This window comes from Heterocephalus glaber, unplaced genomic scaffold (assembly GCF_053883595.1).
Source record: "Heterocephalus glaber isolate CG9 unplaced genomic scaffold, H.glaber_assembly_v1.0 deba00001550, whole genome shotgun sequence".
Lineage (NCBI taxonomy): Eukaryota > Metazoa > Chordata > Mammalia > Rodentia > Bathyergidae > Heterocephalus > Heterocephalus glaber.
This window is the reverse complement of record NW_028258343.1, coordinates 23,872,471-23,897,610: the sequence shown is the minus strand read 5'-3', so window position 1 is coordinate 23,897,610 and position 25,140 is coordinate 23,872,471. Positions and strand designations below refer to the sequence as shown.

At 49.0% G+C, this 25,140-nt stretch overlaps 1 protein-coding gene across 1 annotated transcript in view; it reads right to left on the bottom strand.

Moving 5' to 3' along the window:
* The window catches only part of Man1a1 (mannosidase alpha class 1A member 1), a 130,822-nt gene that overhangs the window by 96,330 nt on the left and 9,352 nt on the right, over positions 1–25,140 (bottom strand). Inside the window, exon 3 of the mRNA XM_004860186.4 lies at positions 1,687–1,783. Coding sequence (XP_004860243.2) covers positions 1,687–1,783 — 97 coding nt within the window. The remainder of the gene's footprint in view (positions 1–1,686; positions 1,784–25,140) is intronic.

Below are 25,140 nucleotides of genomic sequence, written 5' to 3'. Positions count from 1 at the left end.
CACTGAGAAGGTACAGCCGAGAGGAGGAGGCAGGCCTGGGGGACTCCTTGAGGAAACAGCTGGAAAAACTCCGATTCCTCGTGGCTGACCCGCGCTCTCACTAAGGATCAGCCGGGAGCCCAACCTCACTTTCCTCCTGCTACGCCTGCACCTGGTCTGGGGAAGGACACAGGCTGTCCATAGACAGTCTGAGTGCCGGGCTGCAGAGGCCACCGGGAAGTTCCCTCTGTAAGAAGGAAGATGCTGTATTACTCTGCGTCGCGTCTTGGTGCGCTGGTGGCAGTGTCCTAAGAAAACCCTCATGCAGTCTATCTGCACTGCAAAACAGAGTGAAATAAACACCATTTGATCGTTAATATTTCATTTCCTTAAGCTAACATCCAAAGTCCTTTTTTAAAAGAACAAATTCTTAACTGGATTAGGAAAAGCATTTTTACTGAAAAAGCCAATGAAAATTATAAAATAAGGCAAAGGAGGCTTTAGTACATTTTTAAAGTTATGTCATTAAATTTTGAAGCCATCCATATATTAAGAGAATCACATAATCCATTTGGTAAAATTATGGCCAATTAATACATAACTAATTTCTTAATGGAACAACTTCCACAGAGAAAAAAACAGAAATTTAAAGGTCTCTGGCTGAGCAAGGATCCAACCTTCCTCTCTTCACCAAGGGCCTCTCGCCCTGCATCGGCCGGCTGCTACTTCAGAAGCATCCGCAGGCACTCCGGTGACGGCTCCGGGCTACGCATCTGTGTCTCACACACGTGTGTCACTGTTCGGGCCACGCAGCCTTGGCCTGCTCTCCTGCTCCCCACCCTCGCTGGAGCGCTCTGCAGGCAGAGGCCCTACTGGGCCCGCAGGCCTCCACCGAGTGCCTACGGAGCCGCCTGCCACTGGTCGCTGCCACTCAGGCTGCACAGGCCCCCGCCACTGCATCAACACCAGGGCCAGAGAGGGTCAGAGGCGTGAAGGGCCCAAGGCCAGGGCACACCGGAGCACAGACTGCTGCCCGGCCCTCGAGCGCAGCTCCCCGGGCCCAGCCTCCCCTAGGGGAGCGTGCAGAGCACCGAGGTCCACGAGCCGCGCACACAGCCAATGCTCAGTAGGTGTCAGCTCCAACCACTGTTCTGTGACTCGGTTTTGTTCAGCCCATTCAGTTGAAGTGTGGTAAATTCCACAGCCACGGAAGGAAGACTCGATCACCTTCTGCTGTGAGTCACGGACAAAACAGGTGGAGGCCAGAAAGCAGCCCATGCAGCAGGACTGTTTCAGCTTCTTCACCTGAACAACAGGGGCAGCGCCAGCAGCGCCAACAGCACAGTGCCGGCCGCAGAGGGTGCTGTGTGGACCGGATACTGTACAGCCGGCAAGTGGACGGAGCGGGGTTCAAACGCCCGCCTCACCTTCTCCTCCATGGTGCCAACGGGAGGGATGGCAGCCCTAGCTGTGTGCAGGGGCCCTGGTCAACCTGCCGGGTACCCGGGACCTCCCGGCAGGGACCGCCGCAGGAACTTAAATTCTGGCACCGCACCCACGCCCACCTGGCCTGAAAGCCAGGCCACAGAGATCTCGCCACCAAGTGCCCAGGTTTCCTGGCAACCACCGGGGCTAGACACACACTGCCTCACACTCCTGCCCCCGAGAGCCCAGGCTGAGGAGCGCACGCAGGAGCCAGCTACTCACCGAACAGACTGCTCGAGTGGCCTTCTCTGGAGAGGGGCTTCAGCTCGTTCAGCCCCCAGGCGTAACGCTTGTAATTACTCCAGGCATGTTTCATCATCTGGGGGAGAAATGGAAACCAGGTGAGAACTGGGGCGGGGGTGGTCAGCTACCGACAGACCACGAGCTTGAACTCTAAAGGTTAAGACACGGGAGTTCCTGGGTTCCTCGGGGCTGCTGATGGTGTAAATCAGCTACAGCACCTGTACCTCACGCACTCACAACCACCCTTTTCGGCTTACAAATGGGAAGTTTGCTTTTTTGAGTCTATTTAATCCTATTTAATAAAAATACCATTTTAAAAAGTCAATTCCCAGTAGCAGAAAGTCAGCCTATCCCTAAAGGATGAATCATTCCCACATTCATCTGTTCAAGTCTCTTAACAGATTAGATCTGTAGGATTCTATATTTAAAATTCATACTTTTGCCTGAAGTTCTTTCTACTTTGTTTACCTCATACTATGTAGATAAAAACTCAAAATTCTCACTTTAAGGACTAGTGTTTTCTGATCAAGACTATATGGAGAAGTATTTTGAAATACCAACAGGAAATAAAAAGCACACTATGTGGTTATGCCTAGATTATTTTAATATAACCAATCTGTTTTTTTTTTTTGGTACCGGGATCAAACTCGGATCCTTGCTCTTGCGGGGCAGGCAGCAGAACCACTGAGCTAAATCCCCCGCCCGATATAACCAATCTTTAACTGGACATGTGTGTATGTATGTCTATGTTTTTAAAAGCCAAATTTCTAACCCATAAATTAGTTGTATACAATTTTTTAAGACTCAAAGACCATACATCATTATTTTTGTGTAGATTTTCTTTTAAAAGCATGAGGGACTCGACCGTCTAGAACTGCTTCATGCCACTGCCCTTTGGAAACAATAATCAAAGTGCGGACGTGCTCCTAAAATGTTCTAATCAGGTCCTGTATTTTAAAATGTCTTGGAAAGTATCACACGGTCAGAGATACTGTTCCATGGACGTACTGGAAGTCCTCAGTCAGCTCACGGGAAGCCCTCACCAGTCCCTGAGAGCAGTGTGAGCCTCTGTATCTACACTGTGCCCTGCTCACCACTGCCAGGAAGGGCCCCCTGGTGGGACGCTGCTGGGCCTTTGCTTTTGGTATAGAATTTAGTTTTTGCTACAACCCTGTGGAATATACTTTACCACCATCACTTGGTAGACGAAGAAATGGAGACTGGGAGCCTGAAAACACAATGGGACTGCAGTCCTGACACCATCCACAGCCGAGGAGCCCGCTCCTGCTCCAGAGCCGAGGCTACTCATGAGCGGCCTGGCACAGCCGCCTGCTGTGCGCGTCCAGAAATCAAGACTACTCCCAGGGTCGTGTTTTCAAAGTTTCCTTCTCACACATTACCTAATGGGACAGTGTCATCGATTTAAGGCCAGGTAGCTATCTACAATCCTTTCAGTGTTACTGATCAGTCACACTCAGGAGTGAATCACAGGGTGAGGCTCTTCCCCTATCTGAAAATCTAGAATCAGAATTCCTGAACTCCTCAGCTGTACATTTCCATCAGCAGCGTGTACTGCCTGGTAGATGGCAGGCACTCACGTGTTTATTCCATTTTAAACAGTATATTAAATCAGCTATATTCACATCATAAAGATAGAGGCCAAGGGGGCTCCGAAAGACCAGGTACATGAAACGTACACAAATACCCTTAGATCATATCTGAGTTTTGTCTCTCTTTTCCCACTAAATGTACTATATTTGGTAAACACTTCTGTGCTGTAAATTTCCAAAGATAATTTTAAAAATTTTAAAGCTTTTAGAATACACTTGACATAAAACAGGAAAAACTATTAGACGCTCTATTTCCGTGGTGATTCTGAATGAGAACCGGCACCAGCACTGAGGACTCTAACAGCCTGTGGTTCTCCACGGGGCGAGCTGCTGCCTGCTCCGACCTGCTGTGGTGCTCGACGTGCAGCCCACCCAGTGCCTCCTTCAGCTCCCTCTGTAGTGCACCTTAGCTTTTCTCATCACTCCTCCTCCAGGACAATCACTCTAATAGCTCAGCTTCCTATATTTCAAACACTGCTGTGACATGATTCTCTAAATGGGTCCCTGCTCTCAGGAGAGTCCAGTAAGTTAAAGTTGGACAAGAAGAAGAAATGATGCGCCCAGAACATTCTGAACAGCATGTTGGGGAGGCTTCTCCAGGGCTCTACAGTGAGGACAAACGGCCACCCTGGGACTGGCTGCTGCGGTCACCTCCCAGCATGACCTGCTGGTTAAAGCCGACTGTGAGATGTGTGTGTGTGGGTGTGTGAGTGGGAACATATGCACAGAATAATCATGAGACTGGATTCGCTAGTCATACATAAAATGAACTGAACTCAGACTCAGGACTTACACAAGTATCCAGAAACATCAAACGCTTGGGCTTCTGACCACAGTGCTAAGCCACCAGCCAGCGGGGACCCGGAGAATGAGGCACTCAGTCTCCCCAGGCCCCGTCATAAGAGGTCACTGCCAAGCTCGCCTGGCCACACAGAAACCCACGGACAGGACTGAGGCCTCTCGTGGGCCCCGCGCCTTTGTTCTGCAGCTTCCATGAACTCAGTTAGGGTTCCGCAGCCCGGCACCCCCGGAGGAGTAGAACGGGCCTACACCAGAGGAGGACGAGGACTTCAAACACAGTGCTGAGCCACTCACGAAAGAGAGTAAGTCCAGCAAAGTGAGACGTCTGTGCCGTGTGCTCTCACCTGCGTCGCTGAGAAGCACAGTGACGCTGACACAGTGCGTGGACGGATCAGGCGAGAGCGACACGCTGCACAACAGCAATCGCCTGACCCAGAAAACGGAACCAAGGCATAAGATACGCAGAAACTAGCATCTCCTTCTCCATTCTCAGCTGACGGAGAAGATCCTCTGATTTGTACTTTCTTTTCAACTGACAGCCAGGCCTAGTAATCAGGCAATGTCATTTACTGAGTGTCTCCTACCTGAACAACAAGCTTCACAGGACTAGAAAGGAGGGGAAGGACTCTTTCTCGCTTATAATCTGACAGGCAACGTGTGCACACTTCACACCGTCCTCGATAGCCAGCAAAGTTCATAAATGCAGGAACTTAATCGAATGCTACACACAACTCTGTTGTCCTCACAATCTGTTTTCAAGGTTACGTCCAACCTAACCAAGGACAGTGGAAAGAAACGTGCCTGGTTTTCCTCAGCCTACCTAACTTGTGTGTTTGGGGCTGCTAGGAGCTCTTCTTAGCGAATATTTCTATTTGCTGAGGCATTAGTCATGGATTTTGGGCTTTTCACAACAGGTGCACTAAACTCTTTCTGAAAATCTCCATCTTTGCCAGACAGGTCTTACAAAGACGCTGGGCTTTCACTGCCCCTGCAGGAGCTACAAGCTCAAGTCCCTCCCGTTCACAGCCCCTTCCGGGGGTCTGACCCACAATGACCACAGTTCGTACCACGTAACCGACCCCAGGCCTGGCCCTCAACCCAGAGACCAGCCCTCAAGGCCAGCAGCCTGGTGTGTGGCGTTCACCACAGGGGTGGAGCTGGACGGACCAAGCATCTTCTCCACCCGGGGCAGAGTGCAACCCAGACATTCAGACAGTGTGGAGCGGTGCAGACTCAAGAACACACTCACAGAGCAGGGCCCATCGGGAGTCCCAAGGCTACGGAGAGAGATGGAAACAGGGAAAGGAGACAACAGGAGGTGGGGGCTGCCAGGCGTAGAGGAGCCGAGGTGTCGGTCGCCTGTGTGGTGCCTGGTGACTGTTTGGTCTGCAGAGCGGCCGCAGGACCACAGGCAATGCTGCCGCATCCCGAATGCTGACGCACTGCCTTCCCCTCCAGGGTGGCTCTTGGGCGCTAGGACGGCAGCTCACTGGCCCGGTCCCTACAGAAAACCCTCCTGGCCACACAGCAGCAAGCGTGAGGGCAGACCGGGGGAGGCAGGCCACCAGAGACCTCACCCCCAGGCTGCTAGCCTCCTGGGACCAACCTGCTGCTCCCACCAAGCGTGAGCCAACAAAGCCACCCTGGCTGCGGCGAGGAGCAAGGAAAGTAACGCAGAAAAGCACTTGACACAGCACTTGACACACAGGAAGTGCCCCATGTGTGTGAGGTATTGTAATTATTCTTGCTGAAATCCTAAACTTGTCTTTGACCTTTGCAATCTTGAGTTCCCTAATTTTAACTGGTAACATATACAAACAGGAGGCAAAAACACACAAGCCAGGCAAATCTAGATGGTACACAATCTCTTTATGAATCTATACTTTTAAAGATACTCAGCGATTTGGATCCAAAAGGCAGAAAGAGAGGGCCCTTTTCCAGTCTGAGGCATGTAGGACACTCTAGTGCTAAAAGTTCATCCACCCATCCAAGGCGTGCATGCTCAGCGGATTTGCTCCGACTCCGCCAGCCTCGGCTGATCGGGATAGGTCAGATGCCCAGAGGCAGGGGTGGTGCTGGACAGGGCTGCGGAGGACGCGCCCCACAGCAGGGGTGCCGGAGCTGGGGCAATAAGAAGGAGGTGGAGAGGGATGGGGTGCAGGGCTTGGGAGTGGGGTGCTGCTCAGCGGACACCGGGGTCTCTGGGCCAGAGACCTGGGTCAGAGCAGCTTGGGGCAGAAAGGCCCGAGAAGTGACCTGAGGTCTGTGCCGGGCCAGCCCCAGGCTAGGCCGTGGGGAGAGCAGCCCGAGTCTCCGGCTGTTGGAGCGGGAGCCCTGTGTGATCGCTCTAGGGCCTCGGTTGGGCAATGGTTTGCAAAGTGCCGACAGCAAAAGCCTGACATTAATTTCTACCAAAGTCTGCAGAAATGACTTGTTGTCGAACTTTCAGACATAATTTCAACATAGTCACTGCACCCACCACCTTCCTTCCAGTCTGCAGCAGAACTGGAAAGGCAGGAGGGACCAGGACTCGGGGTCACTTCAGGGAATCGACGTACCCTGCCCTCACTCAGCTGACTGTCTAGGGACAAGAAGCTCCCAGCAGGGACCAGGAGACTGCTGCCAGGCATAAGGCATAGCCAAGCTGTTTTCCCACTTTAAGAGCTGAGCTGGTGCACCTGAGGCGCCCCACAGGCCCTGACAGGGGGCCAGGCCACCTCTTGCATTTCTGCTCAATTCTCTTTTGAACCTAAAGCTGCTCTTTAAAATATAAGGTATTTAAAAATAACAGTATCTCCCTAAGGATATTTTTAAACATAACTCCCTGCCAGCCGCTCAGGAGCGAAAACCTGGCAGGGCTGCAGCGGGGCCCCATCCAGCGGCTCCTGATTTACTACAGGTGGGTGGGCGGGGCTGCCCAGCGGAGGAGAATTAACCTGACAGGAGGGAAAAGGCCAATGTCGCCTGGAGGTGACAGCAGGCGAGCGTCCCAGGGAGGCAGCCTGGCGCCTGTCAGTTACATCCCAAGCACTCGGCCCTCTCCTCACAGGCACGGAGAGGCCACCGAGACTCTGGGAGCGACCTCCCTGGGGGACCCGCACCCCAGGGCCCTCCCTGGGAGTGTCCGGTTCCCCCACATCTCAGCAGAGCTCTTCCTCCACACTGCTCCACTTCTCCTCCAGAAGGGGCAGGCAGAGTCCTCGCTCGCTCTCCTTCAGGTTCCCAGGCCCTTTCCTCAAGGTCACAGGGACAATTCTCCTTCAGAGCACCGACTGGGCCAGGGCAGGAATATAAACGGGCACGCGGGAACCAAGGCCTGGCCCACGCATGCTGGACACGATGGGACACGAGGCCAAACTGGAGGCCCCGACCAAAGCCATTTTTATTTTTTAGAACTTTTCAAAAAGTATAATATTCTAAATTAAAATTAGCATAGCTTATTGTTGACACAGTGTGATCAAGACTTCTGATCTTGAGGTATTGGGGATTATCCTAGTGATTTTCTCATGACTTTTGATTTGCTTTAGGTGTGTTAATGTTCACCAGATGTACACCAAATTAAACTGATAATGCAATTTCTGGCATCACTCGCTTTTTATCCAGAGCAAGACAACTTGGTTCTGTACTTAGTTCAAATCCTATTCATTTACAGAGGCAAAGATGGCTTTGCAAAATTTAATATGTATTCAAGCAGCAACCAAAATTAATTTCTTGGACTATTAGGTTGGCTCTTTTCTATTTCTGGTGCAGTCGTTGTGGGAGCAACTATGTTCTGAGTCTTACAGGTCCCTCTGTTGCTTGGCTTGCCCTCCCCACCGGTTCTCTTCCCTGTCTCCCACTGTCTCACAGCATTTTCTTTTTTCTCTTTTGCTCAGTTCCTTATAGTCTTTAGCTGTGGAAGGGAGATTTAAATTTCCCAAAGCCATTTTTAAAATACTACGCTGGCGGGCCAGGGATTTAGCTCAGTGGTTTCGCCGCCTGCTGTGCAAGCCCAAGGGCCGGAGTTCGATCCCCGGTACCAAAAAAAAAAAAATACTATGCTGGCCAAGGGGGACAACGGGGAAAGGCACACACAATGCCCCACGAAGCGGCCCAGCCAGCTACCTCGTCCCCTGCTAGGCCTGGCTCCCACACCATGCAGCAAGGTCCCCCAGGCCCTTGGGATTGAGATGCACGAAGCCTTGTGCACAACCCCAGCCCTGTCCTCCTCCCAGCTGAGCGCAAGTCTGCCATTTAGAATCTTAAGGGCTCCTCTGTACAAATCAAGCCCGAAGAGGAGTGGGGTAGGTGGCCTGTGATCCCAGTGACCCGGAGGCTGAAGCAGGAAGATCGCCAAGCTCAAAGCCGGGGGCAATTTATTGAGACCTTGTCTTAAAATGTAAATAGAATGAAGGAGCGAGTGAATGAATAGGGTGGGGTATAGCTCAGCGGTGGAGTGCCTATCTAGCTAGCTCTTGAGTTGACTCTGAGCTCAATCCCTGGCACCAGAGAGAAAAAACAAAGCAAAACTGTAAGAGCTGCCCTCCCTCTGGGTTTCAGAGGTGGAGGCTGCAGAGGGGGTCTTGTGTCAGCTGTGCCCGACACCAACCACCCTGCACTGCGAAGGGAACTTGACCCCCACTACCACTTCCTCCCCATGCACCGTCGGGGTTGGAGACCTGGGTTACACATGAAGAAACCGAGGCCCGCACGGCCCAGAAGCAAAGCCAGGCTGCAGAGTTCCTTCTGCCGATTCTCCCCAAGGCTCCACTGTTTAGAGCCCTGAGGGAGGGCGGCCCTGTGCAGCTGGTGAGCGCGGTCAGGCCCCCCAGGCCTGCTTCCCTCCTGCCGGCCATGCATGTACCACTCTAGACTGGGCCCTCTGCAGGCCTCTGAGAAGCGAGTCCCTCTCCTGGGCCCCAGCTGCACTCTACAGCCCACAGCCTCGGGGCCCCCAACACAGTCAGCACCCTCAGGACAAGGCCAGCCCAAGGCTTCCTCTCCCTCCAGGGCTCCACTGCTTCCTGGTCACCACGGAGTCGTTTGTCACACCTGGTACTTGGACTGCCTCTTCCTCAAGAGTGGATGTGAATTTTCTTCAGCTCTGGATGGCTTGAATACCTCCACAGCTACTTTCAATACACTTTGTTAAGCCAACAGGAGATACAGAAAGCAAGAGTATTTAATGCCACTGCATGAATCTTGATGGGCCACTGAGCATTAATACCCCAGCAAAACGAAGGAGTGGTTAGCAATGGCAATTTCTTTAGAAAGATTCAGGTGCCTGATAAAGCCAGATTTTTTTTAAAAAATGAGAATTCTAATAATTGTTACTTCCAGAGGTCAGACTGTCCTGTTTCTAAAGTATCTCATTCTCCTAAGAAAAAGCCAAGGAGCTAGTTCTAGCCAAAAAATAAAAATTGATCATGTGCAATTAATGGTTCTTTCTTATGACCAGAGTCTGACATTATTTTATAGAACTTTTTCTCTGTGACCAAAAGGAAAAGGGAAACATGTTGCCATGTTTTCATGGCAAAAACAAAACAAAACACACAAAGAAAAGCAAAAAAAGAAACACTTGATAGCTATGTAAGTACATTTCTCTAAAATACTGGATGGGACAGTAATGTAGCAACTCGAAAGTGAGCCGCTACAAAAGGCCTGTCCATATGCTAAACATCAAGCATACTGGTTTCTATTGTTGAGAACATTTTCTTTTTATAAAACCGTTAATGTAAAAGCTGAGGGTTTATCATTTGCATTATTTCCTCCCCATAACGTCTGTCTCGTGGTTAACGGCGGTGGTCTCTTAATGCGCTCGTGTTTAAAAGCTGAGCTCAGGGTTTACCTCACTGATTTTAATTAACACCAACACTGTATTCATTAGATTGGCCTCACTCAGCCTGTGTGGGCCATGTGGGGCAGCTACGCTGGCTGACCTTGTGTGGTCCCTGAGCCCAGGTCTGCAAGGTCCCTGACCAGCCCCGCCCAGGGATCATCAGCAATTCACCTCCCTCAGAGTCCAGGAGACTGCACAGCTTGACTTGGAGGAAATCGGAAAACATACTCTCTAGAAAACAAATACTATTACTCTCAGAGATGTTTCATCCCAAACCATTTTGTTTTAGTTTATATTCATAATAAAAACACAAGTCCAAACATTCTCAACTCATGCGTACCACTTGGCAACAACTTCCTACCTGTTCTGCAGGAGTGAGGAAGTGACTTTTGAAAAATTGAGATATATTATCCGTAAGGGGCTTGTTTATGCATTTGTCAAGTTCATAAAGATTACTTTTAGCTCTTTTACATTGCTTTCTTAAACTTCAAAAATACCATGAAGCCATTAACAGTATCAATAACACTAACTATAAATAGCTAAGTCAGTAATTACAGAACCAATGATCTGTGAAAAGGAGTTAGCTTGAGTTGTGTAAAACTGAGCAAAACTCAGGGTAGTTAAGTTTTACACATACACTTTATGTTTTTAGTAATCGAACTACCTAGAGAATCAATCAAGCCTTCTTCTCTCTTTAGTGGCAGAGTGTGTTTCCTCTTTTTCGTTAAGTTGTATGCGTTTTCTGAAGGAAACGTTTTGGGAGCAGCTTTAGGGTCACAGCAGTGCTAAGCAGGAAGGTCCGAATGCCCCCCAAGCCCTGCGTACCTCGAACACAACCTCTTCACTCTGGACATCAGGAAGCGTCACAGCACTGTCGGCCGCGGCTCTTCGTGTGTACCAGGGCTCACCGCAGCGCTGCACGTTTGTGGGTTGGGACACATGCGCCATGGCACGCTTTCACTACGTCACTACGACGCGTAAACGTACTCTCCCGGCCTCCACAGCCATCCGTTGGCGCCCGTTCTTCTCTACTTCTCCCGCCTGCTGGCAAACACCAACGCTTCCGCTGCCCCCGAAGTTGTCTTATCCGGAATCCGATCCGGTCCTGACCACACAGGACCCAGCCTGTCGTCCTGGGATCTTCACTGGTGATTGCATTTAAGGCAGCCCGCGCCGTTTTGTGGCTCGATGGCTCGCTTCTTAGTATGAACACTCCTGATTGGATGTGCCAGTTCACTCATCTAGTCACCGGCGGATAGCTTGGTGCTTCCAGATTTGGCAATAAATAAAGACGTGCCAAAAGGAAAGCTGCAGGGCCAGGGATTTAGCTCAGTGGTTCCGGAGCCTGCCGCCCAAGCTCAAGGACCCGAGTTCGATCCCCAGTACCAAAACAAAAAAAAAAAAAGGAAAGCTGCAGAACACAAATGTTTTCTTTTTAACTTATGACCAGAAACCACCACTCTCTCTTAATTGAGTACTATGAATTATAATTTATAATTTAAAAATAGACTGATTATAAAGTACCATATATTATAGGAAATTTGCTTTTATAAATACTTCTAGGAGCTAGGGATGTAGCTCAGTGGCAGAGTGCTTGCCTAGCAATCCCATACCCTCAGAAAAGGAAAAAAAATACTTCTAAGATAACTAACTACTCTTAAAATTGTACATTACTAAACGAGCAGAATGCCTTTCTTGCTAGAATCCACATTTCAGAAAAGTCTGAAAATATTCCTTTTGTATACTACAGATAACAGGTTTAGAAATTATCTGGGCCAGCCTTGATGGTGCATGCCTGTAATCTTAGAACTCAGGAGGCTCCGGCAGGAGGATCGCCATGTGTTCGAGGCCAGCCTGGGATACATAGTGAGTTCAAGGCCAGACTTAACTACACAGCAAGGCCTTGTCTCAAAAAAATTATTATCTGGGCATACTGATAATACAATGTATTAAAAGGAGATATTTAGAAATAGCTTATAAAAATACTGATGAAGTATTACAGGAAGCACTGATTCTGAAGTACAGAAATGTATACACAAAAAAATGTATAGACACCAGGAAAAGGAACACTTGAGTGTGTATCCATTTTTTGGTGGACTCTATCATCTTGGAATGGCACTGGTGATTCCACGGGGCTTCAAATGCAGCGTGCTTCCAGGGGGGGTGTCTCCTTCTCCTCCGGGACGCGGCCAGCGCATGCGGGGCCCTTGTGCTCGGGAGGCGTGCAGAGCCTAGAGGACCGTGGGGCGGAAGTCTCCCCACACAGTCCCACACACGTCGAGGACATGGGGGAGGGCAGCTCCCAGCCAGGCCCCTGTGAGGGTCAGAGGCCGCTCCCAGCTTCAGGCCGGTGTCGGCTCAGGCCCGCAGACATCGCCAGGCACAGTTCTGAGCCAAGCCTGGGGCCTACACAGTGTGCAGGCACGGCACCTCCGGAAGTGAACTTCCAAGTGAAGTACTGCTCATGAGCTGCTGGCATGGGTCTGAGTGTTTACATCACCTGACCACCGGGGAAATTCAACTTGTAGGAGTGAGAGGGCTGAAGCACGGCTTGCAAAACCAGCTTCCGATCTTCCTTCGTTCCGAAGACTGCTCAGGTGGCTGGGAAGGACTTTAAATCCTCTGGTAGAGGAAGGACCTGAAAGGAGCTGTCTCTCACTTCTGGGATCCACAGAGAAGACGTTATCTTATGTATGCTGAAAAACAACTCTGCACCATGTAAACTTTAACAGCTGAGAAGTCGTTGCTTTGAAAGCTGTTTGTTCATCTTCACCTGGGCTCCGTGCAGTTTCCATGGTCCTCATTGAGGTTCTGTGCAGCTGCTGTTCAGGCACCAGCGGAAAGGAAAGTCCCAGTGACTCCTTCTGTAGCTACTCGAGAGATTGCTCCGTCTACCAGTTCCCATGTCAGTAACACTCTAAAAACAGTCCTGGAATTGTCAACGTATTTTTTAAACCTATTTTTAAAAACCAGTTCAAATACTGATTATTTTTCTGGACTTTCTCTACCATTGCATCTGCTTTTTCATCTACTGTTACTAAGATCAGTGTGGAAAATGGCGAGTGATCCGCAGACTGTGTGAGACACAGCCCTTTATTAAGCGAGCAGTGCATCTAACTTACCACACCAAGCCCCATTTCTATGCTGTAGAACACCTGGGATGCTTCATCAGCGATGGCCAGGGTTTTCTGGGTCTGAAAATGCACTACTTGCCACATGCTGGTGCAGCTTTAAACCCTGATAAAGCCCAATTGCCCCCCAAAAGATCAGTGAACTTACTGCTCTGGCAGGCCAGTGCCCAGCATTAACATGTGCCGGACTCGGTGACCGTCAACGCAGATGTGCGACTTAGCAGCACTGAGTCCAGTAACTTCCAATTCTGTTCAGGTTAAAACCAGGCAGAGACCTCCATAAATTTAAAAGGAAGAAAAACACTCCCCCAGTTTTGTCAAAGGGGCAAAGAGTTTACTGTCCAGAGGCTGCACAAAGCTCTGAGGCTGTACAGGAGTGGCAGGGATGATGTGTGTGCTTTCTGGGCCTCTGCCCGCCTGGAGGAGCCAGGGACAAGGCTCCAGCAATGCCCATTGGCCGCATGTGCGGCAGCCTTGCGGTCCCTCTGCCTCGAAGTGGGTGTGCGGCCCGGACAGCTGTGTCAGTGGGCTGCTATCACTCGCGGGGACACAGATGCAAGGACTGCGGGAAGCACCAGCTGGCTCAACTCCAAGTTCACACAAAAGTTGTGCTGCTCAGGGACTGACCATTGATAACGAATCTAGCACAATGCAGCCTCCTTTGTTGCTTCTTTGAAATGTAACAGATCAAAACTGGACTTTAGGCCACACCCCCGATTTGGGAAAACAGGAACTATTTCTACTTATAATACTGGGAGCTGAAACCTCTATAGAGGTTTTATGGTTGTACAATAATAAATAGCCTGAGTTTTCATAGACACATCATCTGACGGAGTGTTTCCTGACTGCTCTGCGAAGCTCGGGGAGCACACCCATGATTAAAAGAGGTTTTCTGGACAGGATTTCTGAACTCACTCAGAAAACAGCCACATCGTGAAGCAATTAATTTTGCTCTGCCTTGTTGGAAAAAAATATATATTTAGTCAAAATGGGAAAAATTATTCAAGTAAATACTGTTATCAAAGAAGACTAGGTTATTTTTTTTGGATGAAATCTTCAAACACTAGTCAAGGGACCTGTTGTGATATAATTTAGCCACAGTGTTCCTGTAATTATACCCTATCTGGTTAACCGTACTAAATAGCTTTAGCTCTCTGAAAGGGGCTCTGGTTAACAAAACTAAATGATATGTTTACCAGATATTGTGCAAGTTGAAATATTTAACTTTTCTCTACGTTTGTAAGGAATCATAGCTCAGTCACAATTTCTTTCTCTAATATAAATTTATCTCCCTTGTGCATGTGTGTGTGCATGTGAAAGACTACAACTCTCCTCCCAGTTTTATCAACACCAACTCTCATTCAAAACAGGTCAGTACGTGCCTGGCCCTCCACTCTCCATTTCCATATAAACATTCTTAAGCTCTGTGCGTTCTTCTCATTGTCTGAACAATAGCAGAATTCCAAATCCTTCATTTCTGGGAACAGGACTGTTGTTCCAGAGAAGGGACGACCTTCTACTACTGACAGAAAACACCTTTCCAATACCGAATATAAAATACTGCCCTTGGCTTAGGACACTACCGTGATTTAAAATACCCTTGTTTAAAATGCCCCTTCAAGCCAGAGAACGTTTTGCCTTCTACCAGGATGCTCTGCGGAGTTCAGAAGGGATCTGCCCCAGGTCTCCCCGACCCTCTCAGCAACTGACCTCCCACCTGGGCTTCTGACAAGGAACCGTGGTCCTGAAACCCCCTGTGCCCACTGAGCCATGGTGCATGGGCCGGGGTGGCCGTCCTTCTAGCATGATGGGGGCTGCCTGGCCTCTCTGAGCCCTGCTCAGCTCAGACCTGGCTACGACAGCAGCACAGACTCACATCTGGTCCTCTTCTAGGACTGCATAACCGATCATCTCCAGAAGGAGCTGTTGTCCTCCGGTGACCACTCGTCCCTAGGCCCCCTAGCCACCAGCCCAGACACTGCCACAAAATACTTCCACAAGGCAAAACAGGGCCCCGTGATGTTTGCCACTGGGCCAATCCTGCTTATACAGGCTCATTCCTCAGTGTGACATATACAGGCAGTGAGGCACCGCCACTGAAGGCCCCTCTTCCCCAATCAACTCACTCCTGATGGAGCGAGCATCTCCCCGAATTTCCCCGGCAAAGCTGTTGAGAGTTCTTCCAAAACGCCTTCTGTGGAAGCCCTGAATTACGCATTGGTGAAACAAGGTTGGACAACAGCCGCTGCAAAACTGAGGGCGCCTTTGCCGGTTTTAGGCTGCTGTGCGGCTTGGTGTCTAATGTGCTGCTCAAACCTTCAACTGGTCTGTAGCCAGGCACCGCTGACAAAGAGGTTTTCAGGCCTGTAGCTGAGCTCTCAGGGAGAAAGCTGGCCTTTGCCCAAGCCCTTGAAGGATGCTAATTATGCTTAGACCCTCCCCCTTAATCACACCCTAAAGCAGCAGCACTCACTTCCACCACTGCAGTGTCACCAAAACAAACCTGTGCAGTTTAACAGAGATCACCTACAAAATGCAATTCTGTGGCAAACTGTTTTCCCCATTTTGAGCCCTGATTTGAAAACATGGCAGCTATGATCTGAATTAAAAATGTTTTGTTTCTCCCTTTTAAATAAAGTGCACGGGTGTTTCGCTTTATGCCTGTGGACTCAAAGTTGTGGCACAATGACCCATAAAGGACCGAGCCAAGATCACCTCCGCTGTTTCAACTTCCCTTCTCTGGCATCTGTGTAGGCCAAGCATCTGCTAAAGACCACAAGACAAATGCACCTCCATTACAATCTGATCGCCAGTCACACTTTACCTAGATGAGCAACTGCGTCGTGTCGTGTGACTATGGAGTCAAGCACTGGGTGTTTCTGAGGACCTGATGAAGGATACTCAGCCACAGGCCACTGCTCGACTAGCAGGTCTCAGTCTCTCCACACACACACGAAAGGGAAGCCACGGGAATGGGCGTCTCCCGTCTCCCTCCTAGCCGTGGTCTGCTCCCTCCCTGGGCCCGGGACTCAGAGCGTGATCACGAACTGGCCAGCTGTCCATAGAGAGACTCCCTGAACAGGAGACCCTGGGGTGGAGGGGACGGGCCAGGGTTCAGGGGCTGCCGGGGGTGCAGGGGGAGAGGGTGACCAGAGAGACTGAGTCGTCAGACCGCAGACACGCACGCCCTGCACGGCGAGTACAAACATCACCAGAAAACCTCCGGGCCTCGCACATGGCACCTACGAGGCCAGGGCTGACAGGGTCACTTTATGGGCAGTGACCTTGGCCCCCAATGTCTGGCAACCCACACCATCAGGGCATCTTCCAGTCAGCTCAGGTAACTTACAACCTGCAGAACACGCTCACAGGAAGACTGAGAAATCAGAAAGTCCACCCCGTTCCTCACAGGCGCAGAGCATTTCTGACCTTACACGTGCATCCCAGAGATGAAGCACTCTTCCTGTGATATCTGTACAAAACCAGACAAGTAGATAGATATACAGGGCAAATGCCTGTTTCAACCACCAGGGAAAGTTATTTTCTACTTTCTGTTTAATCCTGAAACCCAGAACTTCCTGACTTCAGGCACGAATCTCCTCCATTCAAAGTCACTCTGGATACATGAAGAAGTTGTTTGCTAAAGTTGTACGAGTGCTCCAAGAGCGGGTTTCTACGTGGGTCCTCTGCTGCCTGGGGTGGGCCCTGCCCGGCCTCTGCCTGGCCAAGAGGACCCCATTACCCACAAGCACTGCCAACGTCCTCTTGGGGTCAAAATATCCCTTGTTAAAACCCAAAGTTAGAGCAACTGTGCATTTACAGTAATAACCCTAATTCTCAGGGAGCACTACTACGTCCTTGGTTCAACCTAGGCACTTCACACCCATCCACACATCAATGGGGTCCTCAGGAATTCCACTACAGCCCAGGCCCCCTTCCGCACTCACAGATGAGAAAACAGGTGAACAGATCCCCGGCACCGGAAGGGCAGAGGGAAATCGAGGTGGGGCAGCAGGGTGTCTAGGCCGAGTCTGTGCCCCTAACTTCCGGCCCATACCAGCTAAGACTCGGGAGAACAAACGCAAGTCAGAATCATTTCTCACTCAAGGGTCAGGAGTTTTATAGCATTGGCACCTTAAGTAGCCCTCTGGGCTTGGGGCTCTCATTCAAAAAACAGGAGCAACAGTGGGCTTTAAACACTTTAAAGGTTGCAACAGCAGGCCTGAGAAAGGTTGGAATCGTCTATTAGCAGGACTCCTGTACACGGACACAGCCTTTGCTTTCTTCCCTGTCTATGGCCAGACACAGTAGCAATGGCTGATGACAGAAAGGAGCCACTGGCCACCTAGCTTGTTTTGGCTTGGGTTAGTCCTTCCTCTGCCCACGGACACAAAACACCTCTTGGGTGACAGCTTCTGTCTGCTCAGCAGACTGTGGCGAGAGGCCAGTGAGCCACCGAGGGCGAGGAGGGGCTCTGTGCATGTGAGGGGTCCCCAGTTTCCCACGCCGCACAGATGTGAGCAGAATGAGGGACTCCAGAGATGCCGAGACCTAAGCCTTCCGTCTGAGAATTGTTACCCCGCGGAGGAGAACGTCCGACCTCCAGCAGCACGACCTGGATTCTCCGAGACCCCTCTCTTGCCGCCGAGGATGAGAGGGCAGGGGTGGAGGCTCAGCGCCAAGGACTTGGGGGCCACTGCTGGCCCACAAGTGGGGCGCTCGCTTGCTTTGGCACCATGTGCACAAACACTGCCACGACCCAGAGCAGAGCAGGCCCTGCACAAGCTCAGGGTTCCAACCACAGACAGCCACAGCGTTAAGGACCTGTTGCTAATGTCGTGCATGCTCGGAACCGCTACCAGAGAGGGAAAATTTTCACCACATAAACAATGAAACCCTAAATGAGAGGGGCAGATTCTCCCCAGACCGCGAAGACTAAAGGCCCAAGCCGCCCGGCTCCTTGCTCTGGGTGTCAGGAGACCCAGTGGAGAGAAACCAAACATCCCACTCCTGCCCCAACCCACAGAACCACGAGACTTCATGTTCCTGATCATTTGCTGCTGGGGCGACAGAAAACTGACACCGCACCCATGACCAGTAGCTCACGACCGCCTTCCCTGAATCACCGCTCGGCAAACGGGCTTCAAACCTGGTCTGCAAACCCTCAGGTTATTTCCAGAAATGGTCAGTATCTTCGCGGCGTTCCTAACACGAAGAGCCGCGCATCAGCTCATGCACAGCTCCGAACCACAGGCTGAGGAGGCAGCGTCCCCACTCCCAGAGGAGACAGAGCTCGGAGGCTCCCGCACACACGCGTGCCCCCCTTCTGAGCGGCAGCCCCCCGCCTCCCGCCCCACGGCCTTGGCCCGCGCTGCCTTGGTGGCGAGAACGCAAACAAAGCAGAGCTGCAGCCACAGAGAGCCAAGAAGAAAGAAACCATTCTCCACCGGCAGGAAACAGCAGGTAATAATTTGTGGCGCTGGTAGGGTTGAAACCTAGCCCCAGTGGAGAGGCAGGATTTCAAAAGATGAACGGGAGACCTGACTACTTTGTGTAGTTTGAATGCACGTGTGTGTGACTGGTCGCCACCGACGTGTTCAGACTCCGGCACAGCATGGACCAGCAGATGACGGTCTGTGTCACAGTGAAGGGAGCAATGTGAAGATGCTCGGGCCTGTCACCGCCCCCAGGCGGGGCTTCCCGCAGTGGGAGGGCACCCCGACTCTCCCGGGGGCTTTCCGGGAGGCCGCAGCAGCACAGGGCGTGGGACGCAGCCAAGCAGCTGCTCTTCCTGCCACTCCTGCCTGGCCACCTGCAGCAAACATCGCCCCGCGCCCACGCTCCGTCCGGAGAGCGGCAGCGCAGCCGAGATGTCACAGGCGTCTCCAGGCCGGGCCGCGGTCTCCCGCGGGCAGAGAAGCAAGCGAGCGAGTCCAAATCTCGGCGAGGCGCGCAGGGGCTGTGCAACCCTGGGAAATCCACTGGACCCTCCTCGGGCTTAATTTTCTATGTGTAAAACGGGAGAAATAAAGCACTAAATTTAGACTTGCTCTGCGAAGTCTCAGGGCTGCTCTGAGCATTAAACAAGAATACGTACAGCAACAGAGTGCCCAACAAGAAGCAAACGCTCCACCATACTACGCCGTATTACTGAAATACTTTTCATCAGTTTAGAATTAAAACTGATAAAGGAAGCAAAGTCTATGCAGAGACGAGATTTTTAAAATCCAGTCACCAGTTGCTTTAAGTACATATAGGTCAAGCTATACATAAAATCAGTTAAGGCAATAAGAAGAATAGCACTAAACCCTAGTTGGAGAAAGAGGGCAATCTGTAGAATACAACTAAGAAGCTGCAGTTTCATTAACTATGTGGTCTGACAGCTGTCTCTACTTAGAGGACATAGAGAAAACACAGGGATAAAGACAGAAGTGATACTGGTGTTGATATTGTTGTTGTGATCCACAAACTAAATATACCTGCAAACTGACAGCGGAGGTATTGGAGTCACTTAAAGAGTAACATTCTTATTTTAAATATTAAGGCAAAATTCTGCTTAAACAGGAACTTCTCACCTGGGATTATGTTATCTGACAGCAAAAAGCTCTGCAGGGCATTGCAGATGGGGGTCTCTCTCCCCTCTGTCCCCTGATGCGCTCTGTGCCCCCAGGGCTGAAGCCCTCGGAGGGCAGTGCCTGGCATCGATGGTACCTCGAGCTGAGGAAGGGCCTTCTCTCCCTGCTGGTTCCCTCTGCCACCTTCAATGGGCCCCCCAAACCCCGTCTGCAAACCCCCCCAGTGTTTTGGGAAACACTGGCAACACCGGTGATGGGGGAGATTTCTGATCAGTCAAAGGCATTACTTCCTGAGAGCTGTCGGCAAGTCTGTGGGGAGCCTGAGGCCCACAGATCCACAGACCAATCACGTCAGTGAGGCAGCTTCCTCCCTGGGGATTCTGACACCCAGCAGTGCCCAGCAGGTTGGGGGAAGGGGGCCTGTCTTAGCACAAGTCTCAATGTCTGGAATTCTCTCCAAGATTCCAGGAAGCCAGAGTGCTCTCAGTCAGTTCTTGGTCACTGAGGGCCTGCTAATCTGACCCACAGCCTGCTACTCTCTGCCTCCACCTCTGGCCTGAGCACCACCCCTCTGAGGAACGCAGGAGAGGATGGAAGGGGGGGAGGGTCAGCCTCGTGGGTAAAGTGTGAGGGAGAAACGCAGGTAATGTTTGGGCGAGCGAACCATGCAAGCTGAAGTGACATCTGATTCCCCGTGGCACCGTTGGCTACCAAATCTGAAACTTCTCTTAGCTCATCGCTCAGAAGCAGAGAATTCGGATCAAACCTTACTTATAAGGAACACACGCATTTCCAATGAGGAACCTGCAGCTAGTTAACTCAGACCAGTGCCTGGTACTGCATGTGGCCTGCTCCTTGCCAATCTCAGGAGAAATCCCTTCCCAAGGCCCAAATTCTAGTCTTTCCCTTGAGGACTAGAGTGTAATTCCGCAGACCACAGGCGGGTGGAGAACTGCCTCCACAGAAGCAAGCGTGTGGAACTCCTCTCTCTTTGTGACAGAGGGACCACTATCTGGAAGCAGCAGCGAGAGGGAGGCATAGCGCTCTCTCCATGCCCCTCAGGCAACTGTTCTTAAACTGCTGGCTTTCAGCTCGTCAGACTAGGCTGCATCTTGGAACAGGGCTCTTTCCAAAATTTATAAAATTAAAATCGCTTTCAATCATTTTGGAAACATTTAACAAGGCACGGGAAATAAAGAGAAATATCCTTTGATTTTAACTTTTTCAATTTTCCCTACTACGAAGGGCAAGCAGAGTCAAAATTCTAAAGACTGAGAAATAGGTCTGGGGGGACAAAAAGCTAGGACAAAGGGAAACCAAACTGCACTTTGTACCCAACGAAGAATACCTTTACTTCTCCACAGTAATCAGTTTTATTAGCTAATCTGTGCTTTGAATTTTAACATGAAATAATTTAAATATCAACATAATATCATAGATTAAATGCTTTCTATTACTTTAGGTTGAATTCAAGTAACTTAAACGCTATTTCTTGTGTTAAGACTAAAATAACCAAAATATTTCTCTTCTGAAAGTCTTTAAGACTACAATGTTCCAATAAACTTTCAGAACATTAGCTCGTGTTCTGTTTCCAAATCTAATCCTTCCAGGCGGATACCACAAAGTTAATAAAGAGCAGATTAAAACCAACCAAGAACAAATTATTAATTCAGTTTCCCATTTCATTCTTCAATTCTTATTTCAATGCAGAGGAATCTCTGCTGCCAACATGGCGAAAGCTGTCACACCTCGGGCAGTCAGTGGACATTATCATGAAGGCTAGAGATACTTCCTACAATGAAAGCTCCTCCTGCCTAATTATTGAGCTAAATTTATACACAAATCGGAAACACTTCCAGGTTCTCCTCTGCAAATACTTCTTCCCATTCCCTGAAGGTATTCCTCCAGATTCCCTTCTTTGCCCTGGGCAGGAAGTCAGAGGTCACTGGACAGAGGAATGAGTGAAGAGCTGCTCCATTCAGCACCCTCCTCCAGCTTCCCGAAGGATAAGCATCACTTCGCAGGAAACCAATCTGAGCAAAGCAAGCAACACTCTCTTTCCGGCCCTTCCTTTAGGAAGCAGGGACCTGGGCAGCAGCAAGGAAGGAGGGAAGCAGCAACAGAAACACAAGATACTGGTCGCACAGCAATAGTGAAGTCAACACGGCCCCTTCTTTCCTGGAAATGATTTCCTGATTCCAAGTTATGTGCCTACTCTAGTCCCAGCCTTTCACTCCCACCCACTCTGGTTGCTAATAAATGTATGCTATTTACCAAACAATGCCACATGCCAGGCATGGTGCCGAGAGATCCACATTCGCTCTATTTGGATGCTTGTGACGACTCTGCAGAGAATGATAGGCCTTCGTTCACACCAAGGTGTATGGGGGGTAGTCAGAATGTACCCATGCTGGCACACTGCTGCCTAGCCTAGGTTGCGGAGAATTTTGGTTATATACCTGAGTTGTTCCTCATCTTGGTTGTATCTAAGATGTCTCACTATAGCAGTTGATCTTAATGACCGATTTGAGTAGATTAAGACAATCCCTGAGAGGTGATGAGATTATGGGTGCTGCACTCATCAGCAGATCAGTCCAGTCATAGCTGAATATGTTGCTAGGAGGGGCCCATCAGGAAGAGGCGGCCACTGAAGCTTCCACCAAAGGGCACATCTCTCGATGGCTGTCCCCTGCTCTGCTTCCCAGCCTTCATGAAGTGTGCAGCTCTGCTCCACCACACCCTTCCGCCATGATGCTCCTGCCTGGGAGCAGCCGACCATGGAATGAATCCCCTGAAACCATGAACCAAATTAAACTATTTTTTCCTTTAAGTGCTACATCAGGCATTTTGTCACAACAATGGGAAGGGTGACTAATACAATCACTTTCAACTGTCAAATTATGACCCAGTTAAGTACCTAAGGAATAATAAAGATCTCTGCTTTTAGGGGATCTGATTTCAGTAGGAAGGTGGTACATACATGTAGGAAACTATTAACAGATAATTTGAAGACAGAAATCATAAACATGGGAATGTAGAGGAAGACCTCACTCCAGGCTGCAAACATAGAAGGGGCTCTATGAGAACATAAACAAGAGGACACTTTTTATGAAGAAAGAATAAAGCAAGCTCCTAAGTCAAGTGCCTTTGGAAACAGTGACCAAGCAAGCTTACTGAAAGCAGAGTCCATTCTAGTAGGTACTAGGATACTGGGCTCCGGAAGCAAACTGAGGCCAGTGTAGGAGAGGGCACCACACAGGGAGCAGAGGCCACCTTTGCAGGGATGCAATGGTAGGCAGGGATACGAGAGCAGGATTCTTTCTCCTTCTCAAAGACCACACCTTCTGACAGAAGAAGGCGCTCACAAAACTCTGATTTCTCTGTTAGAAAATAATACCCAACCTGTGACTTTTTACTTCTCTTACTGTAGGCACTACTCATTTAAATGCCTTTGTCTCAGAAACTTTTCAAAAGGGAAAAGAAAATCCACCAAACCAACTTCAGCTAGGTGTATCATGTATAAAACTAAACCATAAGAAACATGACAGCTCTTATTAAATATATTCTAGAAAATAATGAACAGAAATGAAAAACTCTAATTTAAAAATCATAAATCTGAAAAAAATACTGAGTGTAAATATAAAGCAGACTCACTTCTCAATGGAACAAAAGAACTTCTTTAATAAGTGTTGACTTTTAAAAATTCTCACAATTATCTAAATTTATTTCAAGCGATACAACATTTACTCAAAAGATATTTTAGGAAATATTTTCACAGCCAGTTTGCAAGTCATGTGAGAAAACAAACACAGTTTTCATTTTATAAATCATTCTGAAAAACAGCTTTAAAACCAAAAAGGTCATTCACTACTTTCTTTATTCACTAGATCTAATCCTTATGACTTTTGATTGCTACTTAAAAAGAAGCCAAGTCCTCCTCCATCGGCAGTGGCTGGCAGCCCATGAGAGCAGCTGGGAGAAGGTGCCTGGAGGTGGTGGAAACCTTGGAGCCACGTGTTACTCCAGAGGGGCCACACCGAGCGAGGGGACTCCTGCCGCAGGATCTGCTTTAAGGCGTGCATCCTTCCACAAGCATTTACTGTGTCCCGTTCCAGGCAAGGCCCAGGACCTGCTGTCCCGGTGGACACAAGGATGAGGAGGTCCCGCTCCCCAGGGCACAGTTCTGAGATGGACCACTGGTGACTTCGACCCTGTGACACAGAAATTCTGCATTCCTGGAGAGAAAAAACTAGTCCCTCTAACCTGCACTACAGATCTACTTATTCCTGAGAGGACACTTCATAAATCATCATTTTTATTCACTCTAACTACTAATGCATCTTTCAACAGTAGTTAATAAATCATCTTCATCTTCCACGTTCCTCATATCCACCGTCCCTTTAAAAGCCGAGTTCTTCATTACACAATTCTGTGAAGTGACCCCAGGAGGACTAAATAGTGAGGACTAGCCAGAGTGCTTAGTATGAGTGAATGTATGCAATTTAATTATTAAATACGTGCCAATTACAAAATGCCCTTACTACATAAAGTTCCCTTCACGTTTCCTAATAAGAATTCCTTATAAAATGGCTGACTTGGCTAATAACTCCTTAAATCATGATACGGATGGCTCAGGTATCCAAATTATGAGCTGAAAGCCTGGAATTGAGTAGATATAAACTCGACACTGTCAGTCGACTACAAAAATAGCACGCCTTGGAGATTAGCATCCTAAGTATTCTAAAATTATGATAATCTCAAACCACAATTTATAAAAATAATATAGTACAGGGCTGGGGATTTAGCTCAGTGGTTCCGTCGCTTGCCTTGCAAGCACAAGGACCTGAGTTCGATCTCTGGTACCAAAAAAACCCCCCAAAAACAAAAAAACCCAACAAAATAATATAGTACATTTATGTCGATTGTTATTCATCACCTTAACAGTTGCAAAGCCAAATTTACATAGTTCTGACACTTGGCAGACTTTTATGAACTAACCAAGGTCAGACTATAAACACATTTTGAAACATGCAGTTCTTTGCTATCCTAAATATCATGACTAAAACACTTAATTTGAAGGAGTTAGCCAAAACCAAACCAAACCAAAAACACTAGAACTGAAACTTCATAAACCATGCTTCTTTTATTTAAAATAAAATACCTCAAAAATAGATGCATATTTATTCTGTTTAACACCGAAGGCCTCTAACATACAAACGACTGGCCTACGCTTCAAACCTAAGAATATATATTGTTATGAAATGTTATTATTGGTGTTTTTTTGGTTAATTTTTCAAAGGATGCACCTTGAAACAATAATGTTGGGTGAAATAAATCAAGACACACAAGCTTAAATATCACATAATTTCTCTTATATGAGAAACCCAAAATACAAATAAAAAGCAAAATAAAAGAGAGATAACAGGAAGTCGGATGGACAGATCTTTCTCAGATGGGAAGGGAATGCAGAGAGAGAGGGAGGGGATGAGAAGAGAATT